General features: G+C 36.7%; 1 protein-coding gene across 3 annotated transcripts; it reads right to left on the bottom strand.

Moving 5' to 3' along the window:
• Positions 1-987: 987 nt before the first annotated feature.
• On the bottom strand, positions 988-15,313 carry LOC113666488 (uncharacterized). Of its 3 annotated transcripts, none has more exons than XM_089208687.1 (22): positions 15,208-15,313; positions 14,962-15,052; positions 13,623-13,669; positions 13,089-13,142; positions 10,863-10,913; positions 9,974-10,064; positions 9,675-9,765; positions 9,211-9,277; positions 8,450-8,638; positions 8,257-8,304; positions 7,812-7,926; positions 7,231-7,301; positions 6,575-6,660; positions 6,352-6,400; positions 5,558-5,609; positions 5,318-5,439; positions 4,453-4,513; positions 3,777-3,850; positions 3,587-3,667; positions 2,934-3,076; positions 2,640-2,731; positions 988-1,612 (listed from the first exon to the last, which is right to left on the bottom strand). In XM_089208687.1, exons 1-22 carry the CDS (start codon positions 15,283-15,285, stop codon positions 1,587-1,589), a joined length of 1,779 nt encoding a protein of 592 aa, XP_089064813.1. In that variant the 5' UTR covers positions 15,286-15,313; the 3' UTR covers positions 988-1,586. The 3 variants fall into 3 exon arrangements, with proteins under 3 accessions (XP_089064813.1, XP_027038080.1, XP_089064814.1); XM_027182279.2 differs by having other exon boundaries at positions 988-1,670; XM_089208688.1 differs by having other exon boundaries at positions 988-1,727.
• Between the last annotated feature and the right edge of the window lie 458 nt (positions 15,314-15,771).

A 15,771-nucleotide genomic window follows, 5' to 3' on the forward strand; every position in this document is an offset into this window, starting at 1 on the left:
CCCCCTGCCACTTGTTTGTCTCTTCTTGCCCATACCTCTTGCTTAAGATGAATCCCCAGAAAAAAAGTTATCGAACAATATTTTCAACTTGCCTTGATCCTTACCAATGTCTGTTTCGAAAAATACATTAAAAGGGATAGGTCACCGTGCTTGTTTAAGAGATATCATGAATGGGCCAAACTTAACCCATTAATGCTTGCTCTGGCACCAATCACGCGCGTCATTGGTCTTGGAGCAAGGATTTCAAAAGTATCACTTGAGAGACAACTTGATGGTAGAAAGTCTCGAGCACGTGAAACTATTTAGTATGTAAATAGAAAGAGAGATGGTAAGGTTTGAGCTCGGCAAAGAAATAGATAAAGAAAAGCGTGGGACAAAGAAAAAAGTCTGCGTCCCCACGAGGAATCGAACCTCAGACCTTCGGACGAAGTTCACATGACTCATGGGGACTCAGAATTTTTTCTTTGTGCCACGCTCATGACAAGACGAAAAACATCTTTATCTATTTCTTTGCCGAGCTCAAAACTTACCTTCTCTCTTATTGTATTAACAAATATGACACTATCGCCATTGCCGATCCTAGCAGTATGCAGGACGCGTGTCATATGAACTTCGTAATAGACCTCGCTCACCATAGTCTCGAGCATCGAAGCGCGGCATCCAAAGGTCCAAGGTTCGATTCCTCATGGGAACTCAGAATTTTTTTTCTTAGTCCCACGCTCATGAGAAGACGAAAAACATCTTTATCCATTTCTTTACCGAGTCAAACAGTTAATAACGGAGAGCGTTTGCTTTCCTTTCCTATAAGCAGTCTAGTTACAGTGCCCAAACAACTTATTTTGAGATAGTTCTGCGACCTTAGTGCCAGTTATCGGGAAAAAAAAAGGCGAAAACAAAACACCACACACAAAGTAATAGACAAAAAACAAAACAAAACAAAATTAAAAAAAACAACAAACAAAGAGAAAACAAGTAACAATAGTAAAATTTGAAGACAGCAAACTATAAGACTTTTAATACAATAATTGATGTTATTCCGTATACACGTACAGTCAAAACGTCAGCTATACAGGTTTAATGATTACCAAAATAATAACAATAGCAATTATAAAATCTTCCACTCATACGCAATTTCCAACACAGTTAAACTTCTGTCTGAAACGTAACTAAATACCTCTCCAAACATCTAATTATTTCATGCTCGTGACGGTACTTTCCATCCAACTAAATCACAAACACAGGCAAATTAATTTAGTCCCATAGATTTATCTTCTAAACAACACCAAAAGTCAAAGTCTTACTTCCAGCATTCCCGTCTCCTTACAAACAAAGGCAATTATATAAAAAAGTATTTTCCTTGGCAACATTCGAGTTTGTTGTACCTGTTCACGAAATAACAAATCTGAAAGTGCGCTCGATTAGGGCTTTTCTCTTTTGTTGCGTCTCATATTAGTTTAACAATGGTCAGTTGATTAAGATGCCACCTAACGTCTACTTGAAATCATTCTATAAGATCACTGAGTCGGCCAAATCCTTGGATCACACATGCGTGGGCTGGATAAGTTTGAACGGTCGTCAACGTAGTGTTATTTCAAGAGATAGGATGGTTCGGCTGCGGACAGGATGACGACAAATCTTGAACTAGACGACTTAAAGATGGTACTAGAAAACTGCGGAGAGAGAGAGAGAGAGAGAGAGAGAAAAAGGTTACCCTTAAACGCCACTACCTATAAAATGAACAGAAAGATGACCTATTCAATTGTTAATGGAAATTCTGTTGTTCGAAAACTCTCACGAGAAGTACCTAAGTTGATTTAAACCCTTTACTTTAAAGACGTCTAGGACTGCTCCAAAGGTAAAGTTGAAATATTCGTCATCATACAAACAAGCAGGCCCCGGTTGTTCGAAGGTTGGATAGCGCTATCCACTGGATAAAACTCCATTACCTAGATAGTTAGCATGTAGCTCCCAAGCTTTATCAAGTGGCATTAAGCTTATCGTCAACTATGATGTCAACGTTTGCGCACCCTAGCCACTGTAATTCCCTTACTTGATAACGACAATAATAAGAACGACGATTAATAACAACGATTAGTTACGACAATGATTTTAGTAATACTAAGGATAGTGGTAACACCGATGCTAGAAAAGGTAAAGCTGTAGTGGAAAACAAAATCTGGGTGACAACATTTGTGAGGCGGCGTGGCCGAGTTAAGGGTGCTGGAGTTGTTATCTGGTGATCCCGGGTTCAATCCCTCCTCCCTGCCATTCACTGGATTTGTTCTCGGTTGCCCTGCTTTCAACTCTTCGGCTGCGATGTGTAAATAGCCAACTAGTTTGCCTCCTGCCAATTGGGATTTTCAAGCACTTAATGCTTACTTCAGTCATTTGTAGGGCGCTAGTGGATAGCGATAGAAATAGCGGTATATAAATAAAGCCAATATTATTTTTATTTAAAATTTGTGAATCATAAATTGGAGCGACATCGTTAGCACTGAATAAAGCAGGCTCAGTTCTGTATACTTCTTTCGGAGATCTATAACCTGCTACGCTTAACGTGATAGTATTTAAACATTTGCAATAATCCTTCAATTTCACAGAGAAACAGCCAAAGATGCTGTTGGAGGTAGAGACAGTACCTGTCAAAGCTTCCTGAGCAAAATACTTCACATCTGCATCAGCATCGCCATTCAGTTTATCAAGGACTGGTTTGATCTGTGATTTGATGGTACTGTAAAAACAAGATAACACACTAGAGATACTTCCCGTTGTATGAAGGAAGGTTTCATTGTGTTTGCCACAAGCAAGGGACAAATAAAACTATCTGAGTTCCCACGGAAGAATCGACCTCCTACCCATTTGGAGCGCCTACCAAAGGCTTCATCACGGCAATTAGCCAGCCTGAAGTTTTAGTTATTAACAAAACTACTCACCTCTCATCCAGAGCGGGTGCGATTTTTTGTAAAGTTTTTGCAACATTAAAGCGAACATTAGCGACGGAATCATCTGCTAAACCGATTACAACAGGAAGCATGAGTTTGACTACACTTTCGGGTCCCATAACTTCTGCTAAAACCTGTAGAGAAAAACATTAACATATCAACAGGTATCACAATCATAGGACTGAGTAACCCCACCTAACTTAAAATGTACTTATTTGACACCTATACGACATTGGGGAGCCAAAGCAGTCCCTATAGAGATATCTTGGAGGGCATCGACATAAATATTAACTTAAACTTGTCCAAAGAATTTCTCGAGAGGTTGAAGTGTCAGAGAGTAGCGTTTATTCACAAAAAGAGTCATCTGCCCTTCGTGTTCCCGGTCTCCCTCTACGCAAAATCAGGCGATTTCGCGTTGTTGCTATAAACGGAACGGATGGGAAATGAACAAAGTTTCCAAACGCATGTGAAGGGCCATTGGTAAGCTCACTAAATTGTAGGCTTCATCTCGTTCCCTTTACCCTTGCTGAAGTACTTCGCTGAAGGTATCTTTACATGTACTTGCAGAAAATTGCTAATAATCAACATACAATTTCTATCCACATTCGCAGTGAACTGTAAGTACCACTACAAGACCAACTTACATTCACAGAGTATAGAGTGGTCAAACGATGAAGATAGTTTGTAGTTGTAGCCATGGCTAAAACCTTGGGAATAACTTGATTCTAGGATAAATAGAAAGGTTAAAGGTTATGTAACATTCAAGGTTCATTACAACCTTTGCACCAGACCAAATTCAACTCGTTACTTCGATTATCAAATTACGCTCCTCACCTGCGCCCATTCAGCTCCAAACTTTTCAACTAACTTTTTGAGGTTTTTAGCAGCAGCTTCTCGTATGGCATACACTGATTGTAAAATAAAGTAATTGAAAGCAATGTTTGTTGACAATCTCATATCCCAAAACAATATCCCCAAGTGTCACTACCATGCTTCCTTATACCCAAGGGCTCACTAATCATTCACATCCCATTTCCATTTAAGGCTTAAGTCGGTTTCCAGGCCAGATAGTCATTGTTGTTGGAGTTTACCCGGGTTTCAGAGGCGTAAGGCCTCAGCAGTGCTACCACACTCGTGGATGGGAGGGTTACCCACCCTACTCCTCACCACCCATTTTGATAGGAATCCAGGCAAATCTGCAAAAGATCCCAGGTTAAAACCTTTCACACTGATTTGTTTGTAAGAGTTTTACTACTCAGTCAGCTGTGATTTGTGAATACCAATTAAACAATTTAAATTCCATTTACTACATTTTTAAAGGAATTTAAGAGCTCCCTCCTGAGCAAAACAGTAATATAATATCAACACATCGGGAAAAAAAACATGATTTACATAAATTTTTTCATTGTCCTTTATTATCAGTATTCAGGATGATGTCCTGTCTTGATTGAAGAGCACATTGCAACATTGCAAGAAGATATTAATTTACCTTAACCATCAAGCAACTCACCATGATCTACAAGCCATGTCATGCACAAGCTGTTGAGCTTCTCATCAAAGAACTCCACTCCCTGTAAGAGAAAAGACAGTTGTTCACAATGCAATTATGATTCTCTGATTTCACAACATAAATGTTCTATTTCCACTGAACATTACTTATTTTCAATGCTAATTCCCAATTTCATGGCTGAATTGAATTTGATGTGAATTCATACTACATTAGGTAAGCAACACCTTCATGGTATCAGATACAGACACTTTCAGGATGTCACTACTTCAGTGCCTCTCAGGGAGTCAGATAACATGTTGCTATTTTCCATTCTTTTGACAAAGGAGCTGAAAATATCCCACTGTTTGACAACCAAGCTTGACATGTTTAAAGCAGCACCATCCTTTCTGTTTCCCAATGCACTGCTGACACTGACATTTATATCAACCAGCTCTCAACAGTGGATCTTACTCAACTCCCAGAGGTGATTAAAATCTAACTCTTCCCCATAGTATCCATACATTGTCCAGCAAACAGATAATGAGAATACTCAAACTTATCAGGTACAAGTTGCCATCTTTTTAAACCCCGAATCCTTGTAACTAATTTACAAGGAAATGTGTTGGAGATAGAGGGGAGAATTAACAATCAGATCTTAGGAGTTAGACAGTTAAGTATTGCTGATGATAAAGTATGTTTTTTTGCCAACCAACTAACAAGACCACTAGCAAATTCTTGAGGAGAACAACTTCCTCTTTTGTCAAACACCATCATTCTTCCCCAGATTAAGGATTGGTAAAAAAAAAAAACTGGAGGTTGGAAAGACACATGAATTTAACATGATTTTAACCCTTGACAGTTAAGAGAGTAAAGTTAGGAAACATACCAACTGACTGGCTAACAATGGCATATACTCAATGATTGCCAGTCGCACACGCCACTTGGTGTCTCCGGCAAGCTCAAAGATGGCAGGAAGCAAGGACTGTGACAGTTGGTTGACACCAATGACTGGAGAAAAACATTCAAATAATTCATAAGTAAGCCACAAATTGAACATATATTCATGTACTATATTGTCTTTTAAAAGCAAATAAAGATAATATAAATTCTTTAATTTCCACCTTACCTTGATTTACACAGTCCAGATTTGATATTATATTGAGACGGACTTCAGGAATCTGGAGGAAAGGGTTTATTGGGATGTATTATTCTGAATTTGGTACTGTTAATTAGCATAATTACAAACAGTCAAGCCTGTATTAAGCAGTCAACTATGGGAATGGCAAGGTGACCTCTCAATACAGCTTGATTTCTTAATATAATTGCTTCATATTTGTCCTAACAGTCCAAAAAAGAAAGATGATCTGCAATGCATTTAAGCCATTATATTTTATACTCAAACTATTAGCATTGATTTAGGGAGATGACATTGAAAGATTATTCTTAGCTTCATTTGAACGCTTCTGCTTTACATGTAAGTGACTATCCAATACACATGGAAGACAATAAAAACGGGCTGTTGGGACTCAGTCAAAGGTGACCACAACAGCTTAATAGAGGTAAAAATTTCAGTACTTCAAGGGCAAAAAATTTAGGACGTTAAATCAACCGGTTAATACAGGGTGACCACTTGATACAGGTTTGACTGTAGATATAGTTTAAATTTATATACTTACATAGCTCAAAAGAAAATAACCCACAAAGGATGTTAAAAGAAAAATGAAAAAGTTATCTTTTGTCCCTTCAATCTTTTACCCTGGTTTATCATACCATACATTCTGTAACTGTAACACAGACATCCATTTTGCAAGTCTTGAAAATATGATGTAATAGTTTTAAGCACAAATTGAGGAATCAGCTTCAGCTAAGTCCCTGCTTTTAAATGTGAACAGGAGAACGTTTAAAGAACAAACACATTACCTCATCTTTTAACATAGTGAGGAACAGAGGAAGAAGATGTTCAATGGTGCTGAAAAGATAACCAAAATGTTGGCATTAATTAGCAGAAAACTAACACAACAACTACATGAATAGATGAACCACATAACATTAAAAAAGAAAATAATAACACCAGAAAACATTCATTTGTGCACTAGTGTGAAAAACTACTGTAAAACTAAACAAAAACATTAACCATACATACTTATCCTTTCCCAACATTGGCGAGAGTCCCATAATAACAGACGCTAAAGCAGATTTAACATGTTGATTTGGATCCATGACCAAGTCCTAAACACAAAAGCAATATTAAACAATGTTTCATGTAAAACTACAGTACACTCTTGACAACACAAAATGTATCATTTATCACCTAAATTTCACAACACTGTCAAAAACTTAAAATACTTATATTCAAGGATGTTTTGATAGGCAAAGGCTGCATTATTATCTGATCAATGGATGACTCTGGAATTTTCTTAGTGGAAGGTAATGGTTCTCAAAATCAGCCAAAATAAAACAACAGCAGTGCTCTTGAAATTTTTTACTGAAAATTTAGAATCTGTAGGTTACGAGATCTTCTTAAAGAAATGAAAACATGCTTCACTGGCAATGCTTATGGAAAAGTCAAGTTCTGACATGATAAAAAATATGATCTTGAAATGCTATTTCTGGACAAAAATGTTGCACAGCTTCACATCACTCATAAGCTTCTTTTGCCAATTAGATTTTACCTGCATCAGCTATGACATAAATGTCTATAACACTGATTAAATATAACTATATCCGAGCTGAAAGCACTTAATTTTAAAATTAATTATCATCATTAGAACTGACATTTATGTTCCAAATGCATCATACCTTGACACAAGGAAGTAAATTTGTCATCAAGACTTGTTCACGGACATCTTCAGGAACTTTTTCAGCAAAATCTACCGAAAGAGGGAGTTTGTGAAACACACAGAACAACATTAGAATAGTGCCTACAAATGAACTTGCAAATGACATTGTCTGTTATCCCAAGGTATTGTTGTTTTATTATTCCAGACTGCTGCCTACTCCCCAAAAAGGAATACAAAAAAGAAAGAAAGAAAAAAATATTAAGGATAATAAATTTTTCTAAATGTGCATGTATAGTGTGATGAACTAAGAAATTTCACAGTCCTTCTTCATCAGTACAGTATAAGCTTCCCATGAATAACAAATTTCACTTCAGAGGTAATGTGAAGTCTACTAGTAATGATGGAGAAATCAATCAAAAAACAAACTGCATGTAAGCTATCTCTTGAGCTGCATTATTTTGTAATCTGTTATTAGGTAACACTAACTCCTTGGTATCTTGAACCCTGTTTTGCATCAGCTTCAGTTAGCAGAGTTGTACTATATATCAGCAGTAAATAATAAGAAAAGAAGTACCAAATTTAGAAAAACTTCAATTCTACCTTTGACTTTTCCTGCAGCAGCAGCTCTGACTTCTGCCTCACAGTCTTTAAGTAAACCTTGAAAGGCTGGTACCAGGTCAGTCTTGGTGATCTCAGATCCCACAGCATTTTGCAACTAAACCAAGAGCAAAATAAGATGAAGTACTTGGTTCTGATGTAAAATCTTGAGTTTTATGATTACATTCACAGGTATCTCACTTTTCAAAAGAACAAATCTGATGAACCAAATGAGACTCACATGTATGTTGCTTACACCTTTTACGAAGCAAAACGACATGAACCTAGTGCTTTAATAACAGATTAATGATACAAATGTACATGTAGACATCTACTCTGAGCTTAACTTTGGGAACTTCAATTTAAGTTATTATCAATGTTTGTACCTATTTTGTCCAGTGTTATAGCACACTAAACATATACAAAGTCATACAGCATACATGCTAACCTCAGTGAATTTGTCTGCAACCATGTAACGTACTCTCCATGATTTGTCCTTGAAAACAATGAAAAGCAAGGTCATTAAGGGAGTAGTCTTTTTGAAATTGTTCAACACCATTTTTTCATTCAAATTCTAACCAGATCTTTTCAAGTAATTTTATTCTTTGAAGCACTATCAACTTAATAGTCATGTACATTACCTGTGCGGCAGCTCTCACTGTAGGCATAAGCAAAGTCTCTTTATCCTCATCAGGCAGGATTGAAGCAATATTTGAACAACCCTCAACAGCTAGCAACCTAACAGAGTCTTGTTCATCACTGGCTAAGTTATTGAACAATGGAACAAGATCTGATTTGACAAACTCCAGCTCCACACATTTTGCAAATTCCTTAAATCAGAACAAACCAAGATTATCAGTGAACAAGGACTTCTGACAATTGAAAAAAGCATCAAAATTTAGGTACTACTTGTGACAGAAGCAAAAATGTTTTTAAAAAGCCAGTATCTGATTTCCACATAGATCACCTAACTACAATTTGAGTGTCAATAAAGATTTCTCAGGGAGAAAGCAGCCACCTTGGAAGATGCTGGGACATTTATAGAGATGGGATTCACAACAGTTGCGTATATGGTGCCTTATTGTGTACTTCAGTATTAAATACTTTAAATGAATCTATATTTCATTCTTATAATTTACATATCCACTTTATAGAGGTTGAGAGGTTGAGAGGTATAAGTGAGAATAATAATAAAAAAAACAAGCATCACATTTGTGACATGTATGATGGAAAATTAAGTCTTTCTCAGAAAATTGTTATAAAAAGGATAATATTGTGCACACTAAAACTTTGGGTAGAATGTAGTGTAAAAATGATCTTTGCTCTTTAGCTCATGCCCTGTTACCGCACACATTGAAGCTAACTACTGTACAGTTTTATTGTTTAATATAATTCAACTTACACCAAGTTTTCCAGAAGCTGCTCTTCTAACCATGGGTGTATCATCTGCACACAAACTTTTAAAATGGCTGCAAAGAGGTCAAACATATCATTACATAAGCTAGCAATACATGTCAATAAAGATAAGCAAAGACTATTATTAAAAATAAACCGTTGAGCTATGTCAAAGATGCAAACAATTCCAGGTCAGTCTCTGTCTTTATGTAAAGAATAAACTTGGGATGCTGTAAAGGAACATCATAATGAGGTCCATTTGTATCTGTGCAGCTCAGTACATGTACATCTCATCAGTCTTAAAATATCCTAGCAATGTTTTTTGTGGAAGATGATGTTATTCAAGTGAGTGGCAATGCAGGTGCACCCACAAAAAAGATCTTCAAGTGCTCCCAATAGAACTGTAAACTATGACCTTCTTATTATTACTTCAAAAGCTCTACTACTGAGCTATAGGAGACACTTCTTTACCTTCTCAGTTCTGCTTTTAGGCTTGCATTAATGCGAGCATATGCTACTGCAAACAGCCCACAAGCTGAAGTTCTGGAGGTAAACCAATCTCCTGAAAATGGAGTAAAAGTTTTAATTGACACTCAATTAAATAAACAAAAAACAGCTTTCATTTTCCTGTTCAGTTGTGATCATCACTACATTGTTTTCAAAACAAGGTGCTTGTAAGTGCTTTGTATTAACAGAGGTTTTCAAATGTGAAGGTACATTCTGAAGATTACTTTTGAGCCTTAAAAAAAACAACAACAAACCATGCATACCTTGTGATAACCTCTTAACTAGAGGAACAAAATGATTTTCTAGGTCTTGTGTTGAATGATCAGCTGCAATAGTTCTTAACGATTCAACTGCCTGTGAGGGAAATTTGAAGATGGATTAAATCTTTGTCTATTTAACAAAGACTTAAAGCTTCTCACATCAGAAATTATAGGGGAATAAATAAAGTTGAGGGATACTTTGAAGTTTATCCAGGGGTAATTTTATCAAGCCCTGAGGTTTTTGTGCTTTTCCTGAGATAATACTCACTTCTACACCATTGAATTTTTGTAATGTCCACAGACTCAGCAATTCATGAATGAGAAAATATTCAAGTTTAAGAATTCAAGTACCCTTATTTCTACTGCCTCACACAACTTTTCAAATCCCACAAGAATAAATAACAAAGAGATGTCTGGTATTGTTTTTCAATATTTCTCCAAAGATATTTGAGTATTTCCTATCAATGTTTGTTGAAAGGCCAAAAGGTAGATATTCCACATAAAGTACTGAAACCATGCTGCAACTGAATTTAAAAGTTAAAGTTTCTAAAAATTTGAAACTAGTTTTACAAGTCATGCAGACTATAATAAAACTCTAATAAATAAAAAACTATACACCTATACTTATGATACCCTGAGTACAAGTTACTGTATGAAATTTATTTCAGATTTAAATGATTTTATTTGAGTTTGATTCATATCTGACCATTACACCTCCAACACAATTGAAATATTGTACATGTTTGTATGAATTACATTGGCTTCATATCATTTCAATCTGAAATTCATTTCAAATTGAAATAAATGCAAACTGCATGTTGCAACTGAAGACTCAATGAAAGTATAGTAAAGAAAAAAAAGAGGAGAACAACATCTTATTATAGAGCTTTACCTTATCCCTAACCACTGTTTCTTCCACAGTTGCTAAACTCTCAAGTGGAGGCTAGATAACAAAACCATACATTGAAATTAAGAGCTACATCAAACAACCTAGTGGTATATATTATCACTTCTTTAAGTGATACTGGTATTCAATTATGCATGAAGCCACAAGAGGTAATGATCCTTCTCCAGGCTCACTTTTGATAGTTAACCCTTTCACTCCTGGCCTGGCCAAAATCGGCCAACTGGAAACTTGTTGTCATTCCCAAACCAGCCAAAACCAGTCAAAAAGAGCCATTGTTTTCCCCTTCTCTCCCCTCCCCCATCAAAGAATATAAGCTTAGTAAATATTTGCTTATTGTTACTATGGCAACAGTGAAGATCAATTTCTTGGAAAGAAATGATTGAGCAATGTCGTCCATGAGTGTATAAAACCACTTGGTTCATTATCAAATTGGACTTGATAAAGCAAAGAAACTCTACCTGGTGGCTATTTGCTTTATCAGCTCCAAATCGATAATAACCTAAGTGGAATAATGATGAGGTAGGTAGATCCTTTACAAATTAGTTTCAGCAAATACAGGGTGATTTTTGGTGATTCAGATGAGGAAGGCACCAAAGATATTGATTTTCTGGGTATTGATGAGGATGACAAGGAAAGTGATGAAGTGAACAGTGAAAGTGGCAATGAAGGAGCCTCGGACAGTGACAGTGAAGAAGAAGAAGAATGATGGACAACTGACCTCAGTAACATTGTTGTTGACAAATTTTCAGCACAGTCTGGAATTGTTGTCAAAATGGGAGTCAACCCCAAAGCTGATAATTTTTTTGGTTTGATGTTTGATGAGGATCTTTTTGAGAAAATCAAGGAGGAGACACACCACTATGCTTGCATGATGTTTGCAAACCCGAAGTGAAAGCTTACTTTGTGGGTTATCATGGGGATGCATATTCTTCCCAAGGTTGCCGACTACTGATCAACAGACATTTACCAGGGCAATGAAGGAATAAAGAGAGTTATGCCTAAAATCCAATTCGAAGGAATTTTCACATCTAAATGACTTCAGTCGGGAACCCGCACAAGGAGATGTAAATTTCAACTGTCTGTACAAATGCTGTCCTGCTTTGAATACCGTTTTAAGAAATATTCAATGCTGTTCTTTGCCCACAAAAAACCTATTGGTTGATGAGAAGATGATAGCGTTTAAAGGCTAAACTGACAAAATATGGAATTAAAGTGTGGATGGCAGCTGATTCTTCAAATAGTTATGTCATCAATTTCTATGTTTATTTATCACAGACAGTTGCAAATGTGGTACAGGTACATATTTTGGTTCCTTTTTAACATTGCTGCTTACAATGGTATATTCTGGAATATGAGTACTGAAGGATACGAAATCAGCAAAAAAGACCACAAGCCCCTATTTGGTTAGAGTTGGGTAAGTGCCTGATAAATGGCTACTTGTATCAAAAGTGAGCTGTGAATCAAGTACTGGCCCAAGAACCCAGAAGAAACCACAAAGTGATTCATGAAAAAGGCCAAAAGAAAGAATGTGTGCAGTGCAAATCTGCTGGTAGAAAAACACCGAAAGGCTATCCAGTCAAAACAAGAAATAAGTGCCAACAGTGTGGTGTTAGGTTATAAGTACAGTGCCTTGCCGATTATCATAGTGAAGACACTTGAACATAAAAATTGATTCTATAAGTCTTAATTTCCAGTTTTTTCAATGAGCAGATCATATAAATATGCAACAGAAACTAAAAGTGTCATTCACTTATTCATTTAATTGTACACTTTGAAGTTTTAAACTTGTATTTTGGTCTTTTGACCCACCAGGAGCTTGGAACTCAGACTTCAGTAATGGCAGCAAATTCAAATTTTCGTTACGAACATGAAGTTTGATGGGACCTATCTTCAACAGCTTTGTTTAATTGTGTATTTTCAGATTTCCATGAGAAAGAAAAATGTTTCAAAATAAATTTCTATTGATCAGTTGGGTCTATAATGGCCCCCAAATTCTACTGAGCATGCATGTTTTGATTTTGGTTTAATATTTTGTGCAACTGCTCTAATTAGCTCCAGGAATAAGAGGCAGTTAGACTGTGAGACCTCCAAGAGTGAAAGGGTTAACTGCTAATTTGTTTTAGCATTGGAGGTTTCCTTTACAAAAAGTACTAGTATTTCTTAATATGATTTTCAATGCTCCTTTAAGGGTACACGACAGGAAATACATACCAGTAAACAATGTACAAAGTCTGGACCTCCAACTAAAGGGGTAAAAGAACCAAGCTAAAAAACAAAACATAACAACAACAAAAACTTCAGTAAACAAATTATACAATATGACCTTGCAGAGTAAGAAATTCATGTAACAGTGAGTTAGCCAAATTGGGTCTTACAAGAATGCTAAGCGGCCCAAATTGACCTTTGGGAATAGCCAAAGAAGTTGACATAAGTGTTGGATAGTTGCAATTGTACCAATGAAATTATAAGGTTAACTGCTGCTTAAAAGCCCTAGGCCTCTACCTTAAAGTAAAAGTTTAAGGTTGCCTTATGAATGTGGGAAGAGTGGGGGGAGGGGTGGGGTGCTAGAATCTGGAGGGAGGGAGGGAGGCTAAGAAACTGAGGGTGCTTATAGTAAAAAGAAATTATGACAAGCAACAAATGTCACAACATTTACAGTGAATGTATGCTTTTCACTACATTTTTTAAATTAATATTTTAAGTTTTATAAATAAAAATAATCCAATAATTTATATAAAAAAGTACCTGTTCTGCAAGTGCTAAAAGGACCTCATCTTCATCATATATTGTGTCTAAAGTGACAAAAAAAGGAGGAGAAAATTTGATCTGAGGCCTCATTCCTCCATTGAATTTACACTCATTAGAACATGTTCGTGGAGTACTGAATAAAAGAATGCCCATCTGATTTCACAAGTCCTTATCCAATTGCTCAATGGCCTTGATTTTTCTTCTTATTGTACAGTGGGTAGAGAGGGTGGGGCAGGCACTACTGCAAGCAGGTGCGGGAAAAACTTTTGCACAGAGCCTTCAAAGTGGACAATAGTTTCATTCTCTTTCCACATTTCTTGGACAGAATGATCTCATTTGGTGGATCAGTGTACCATAGGAAGAAAAAACCTGTTAAGTGCTACATGTTATAAAACCATTCAAGTCAGTTTCTTTGTTTCAGATTATGACAACAAATTCAAGAAAAAGAAATACAATTATCAAGATTGGTAAGAAAAATTTAAGACCAACAAAAATTAGAGTCACACAAGTATAAGGAACACAAAGCTGTTCTTAGCTTCAAAAATAGTTGCTGCTAATGTAAACAATAAGAGTTGCAGTCAGCTTATGATTCACACCAGACTAGGAAGCCAAGAGGTTCACACTACAATACTCATATGGTACATGTACTTTACTGTAAGATTTTAACAAATACTGTAACGAATCTGCAATGCTATCTGTATCAGGTAATTAACGGTAACTTCTTCATGTGTACCCGACTGATTTACATGGCTATCATTTCAAAACATTCCGTAAGTCACAATAATACATTCACCTACAACAAGCAGCTAAAAATTTCGTACTCATGGATCTTGGCCCACTCATATGAGTGTACAGTTTGAAATACTCCTACTTTGTATTCTATGAAGACAGTTCAAAGATAGCTTTTACCATCTAAACTTGATTTAATTAAGTCCTTACTGATTTCTTGTCTTTCGGTTAAATAGTTCTGCTTTTCTTTTTAATAAATCACATCACGCTCTCATCGAAAGCAAATGTTAGTTTCCAAGACATCGATTGCGAACTCTCCACAACGATCGCCATCAAATTTACACATAATTCTTCCTTTCAAGTCAAAATTGCATCTTTTCCAAATAGACACCAAAATCACTGCAAGGGGTTAAGATACAACGGAAAAGTATGTATCACACAACAAAGGAAGTGCTTTTTCACTTAGATATGATACAAAAACCTTCGTATAAGACTTAGGTCAAACCCCGATCGTAGAATAGACCTAAGCACCGTACTGCATGGATGGAAGAATTTCTTACACAATTTTTGCAATAACAGACGAGGAAGGTGTAGTATTTTAACTTACCGGTTAGAAAAGGTATGAGTTCACTTCTCGTTCTTTCTACACCCAAAGCCAAGGCGATGGTCGAAAGTTTCTTGATGGAGTTCAGCCGCAACTACAAAACCATTTTACGAAAGTCAAATTACAAAACAATTCAGGTCGACATCGCAGAGGGCTCGAAGTCAGACTCAAACAGAATCATAAAATGTGACCCAAAACCGTTAAAAAAAGGAGAAAAAATAGAAGAAATAATATGGTTTCTTTCCTTACTTGAACATCCTCGTTTCGAAGCTCATCTATCAGTACAGCGATCGGGTAAAGTGAATCATCTCCGTCTCCTGACGCCATGTTATCAGTCGGCAAAACCCTTGTCGTTGCCGCTCTCGAGCCCGCTTGCAATTTACCCGTCAACACTTTCGCGCAAAGTTATTCCTGTGTTCCTGGTTTTCAGTACTTGCCGATGTTGACCGCGCACGATCTCGAGCTAACCCGAACAAAAACCCGAACTTTTCCCGAGCCGGCAACTAGGTCATCGTGTGGCCCTAAGAAGACTGTGGCAAGAACACATCGGATGGGCACATTGACTCTGGTCAATAAAGTCCTGAGGTGAATGACCTACCTTTCGATCGGCTTTAAGGAGGCATTCAGCTCATTTATTAGGTAGTTCGTAGCTTCTTGAGCTTTTTTTTTCTAGTAATCGTCGACCTTTTGCGGTTACTTCCTCATTATTACAGGCCAAACTGAGCTAATTTTTTCTAGCTAATTAGCATTGACTAATCGTCTGGATGTAGAGTGTACGCAACAGAGAAACATTTACTTCAGGAGTGGTTTTAT

The sequence above is a fragment of the Pocillopora damicornis genome, chromosome 6, assembly GCF_964200805.1.
Source record: "Pocillopora damicornis chromosome 6, jaPocDami1.2, whole genome shotgun sequence".
Taxonomy (NCBI): Eukaryota; Metazoa; Cnidaria; class Anthozoa; order Scleractinia; family Pocilloporidae; genus Pocillopora; species Pocillopora damicornis.

Bases quoted from the DNA above. Each gene is read 5' to 3' on its own strand.
- LOC113666488 (XM_089208687.1), bottom strand. From the start codon at position 15,285: ATGGCGTCAGGAGACGGAGATGATTCACTTTACCCGATCGCTGTACTG. The intron at 8,639-9,210 runs GTAAGTTGAATT...TTCTGATTTAAG, and splicing joins CAGCTTCTGGAAAACTTGGT to GAATTTGCAAAATGTGTGGA. The intron at 7,927-8,256 runs GTTAGCATGTAT...CTCTTGGTTTAG, and splicing joins TTGCAGACAAATTCACTGAG to TTGCAAAATGCTGTGGGATC.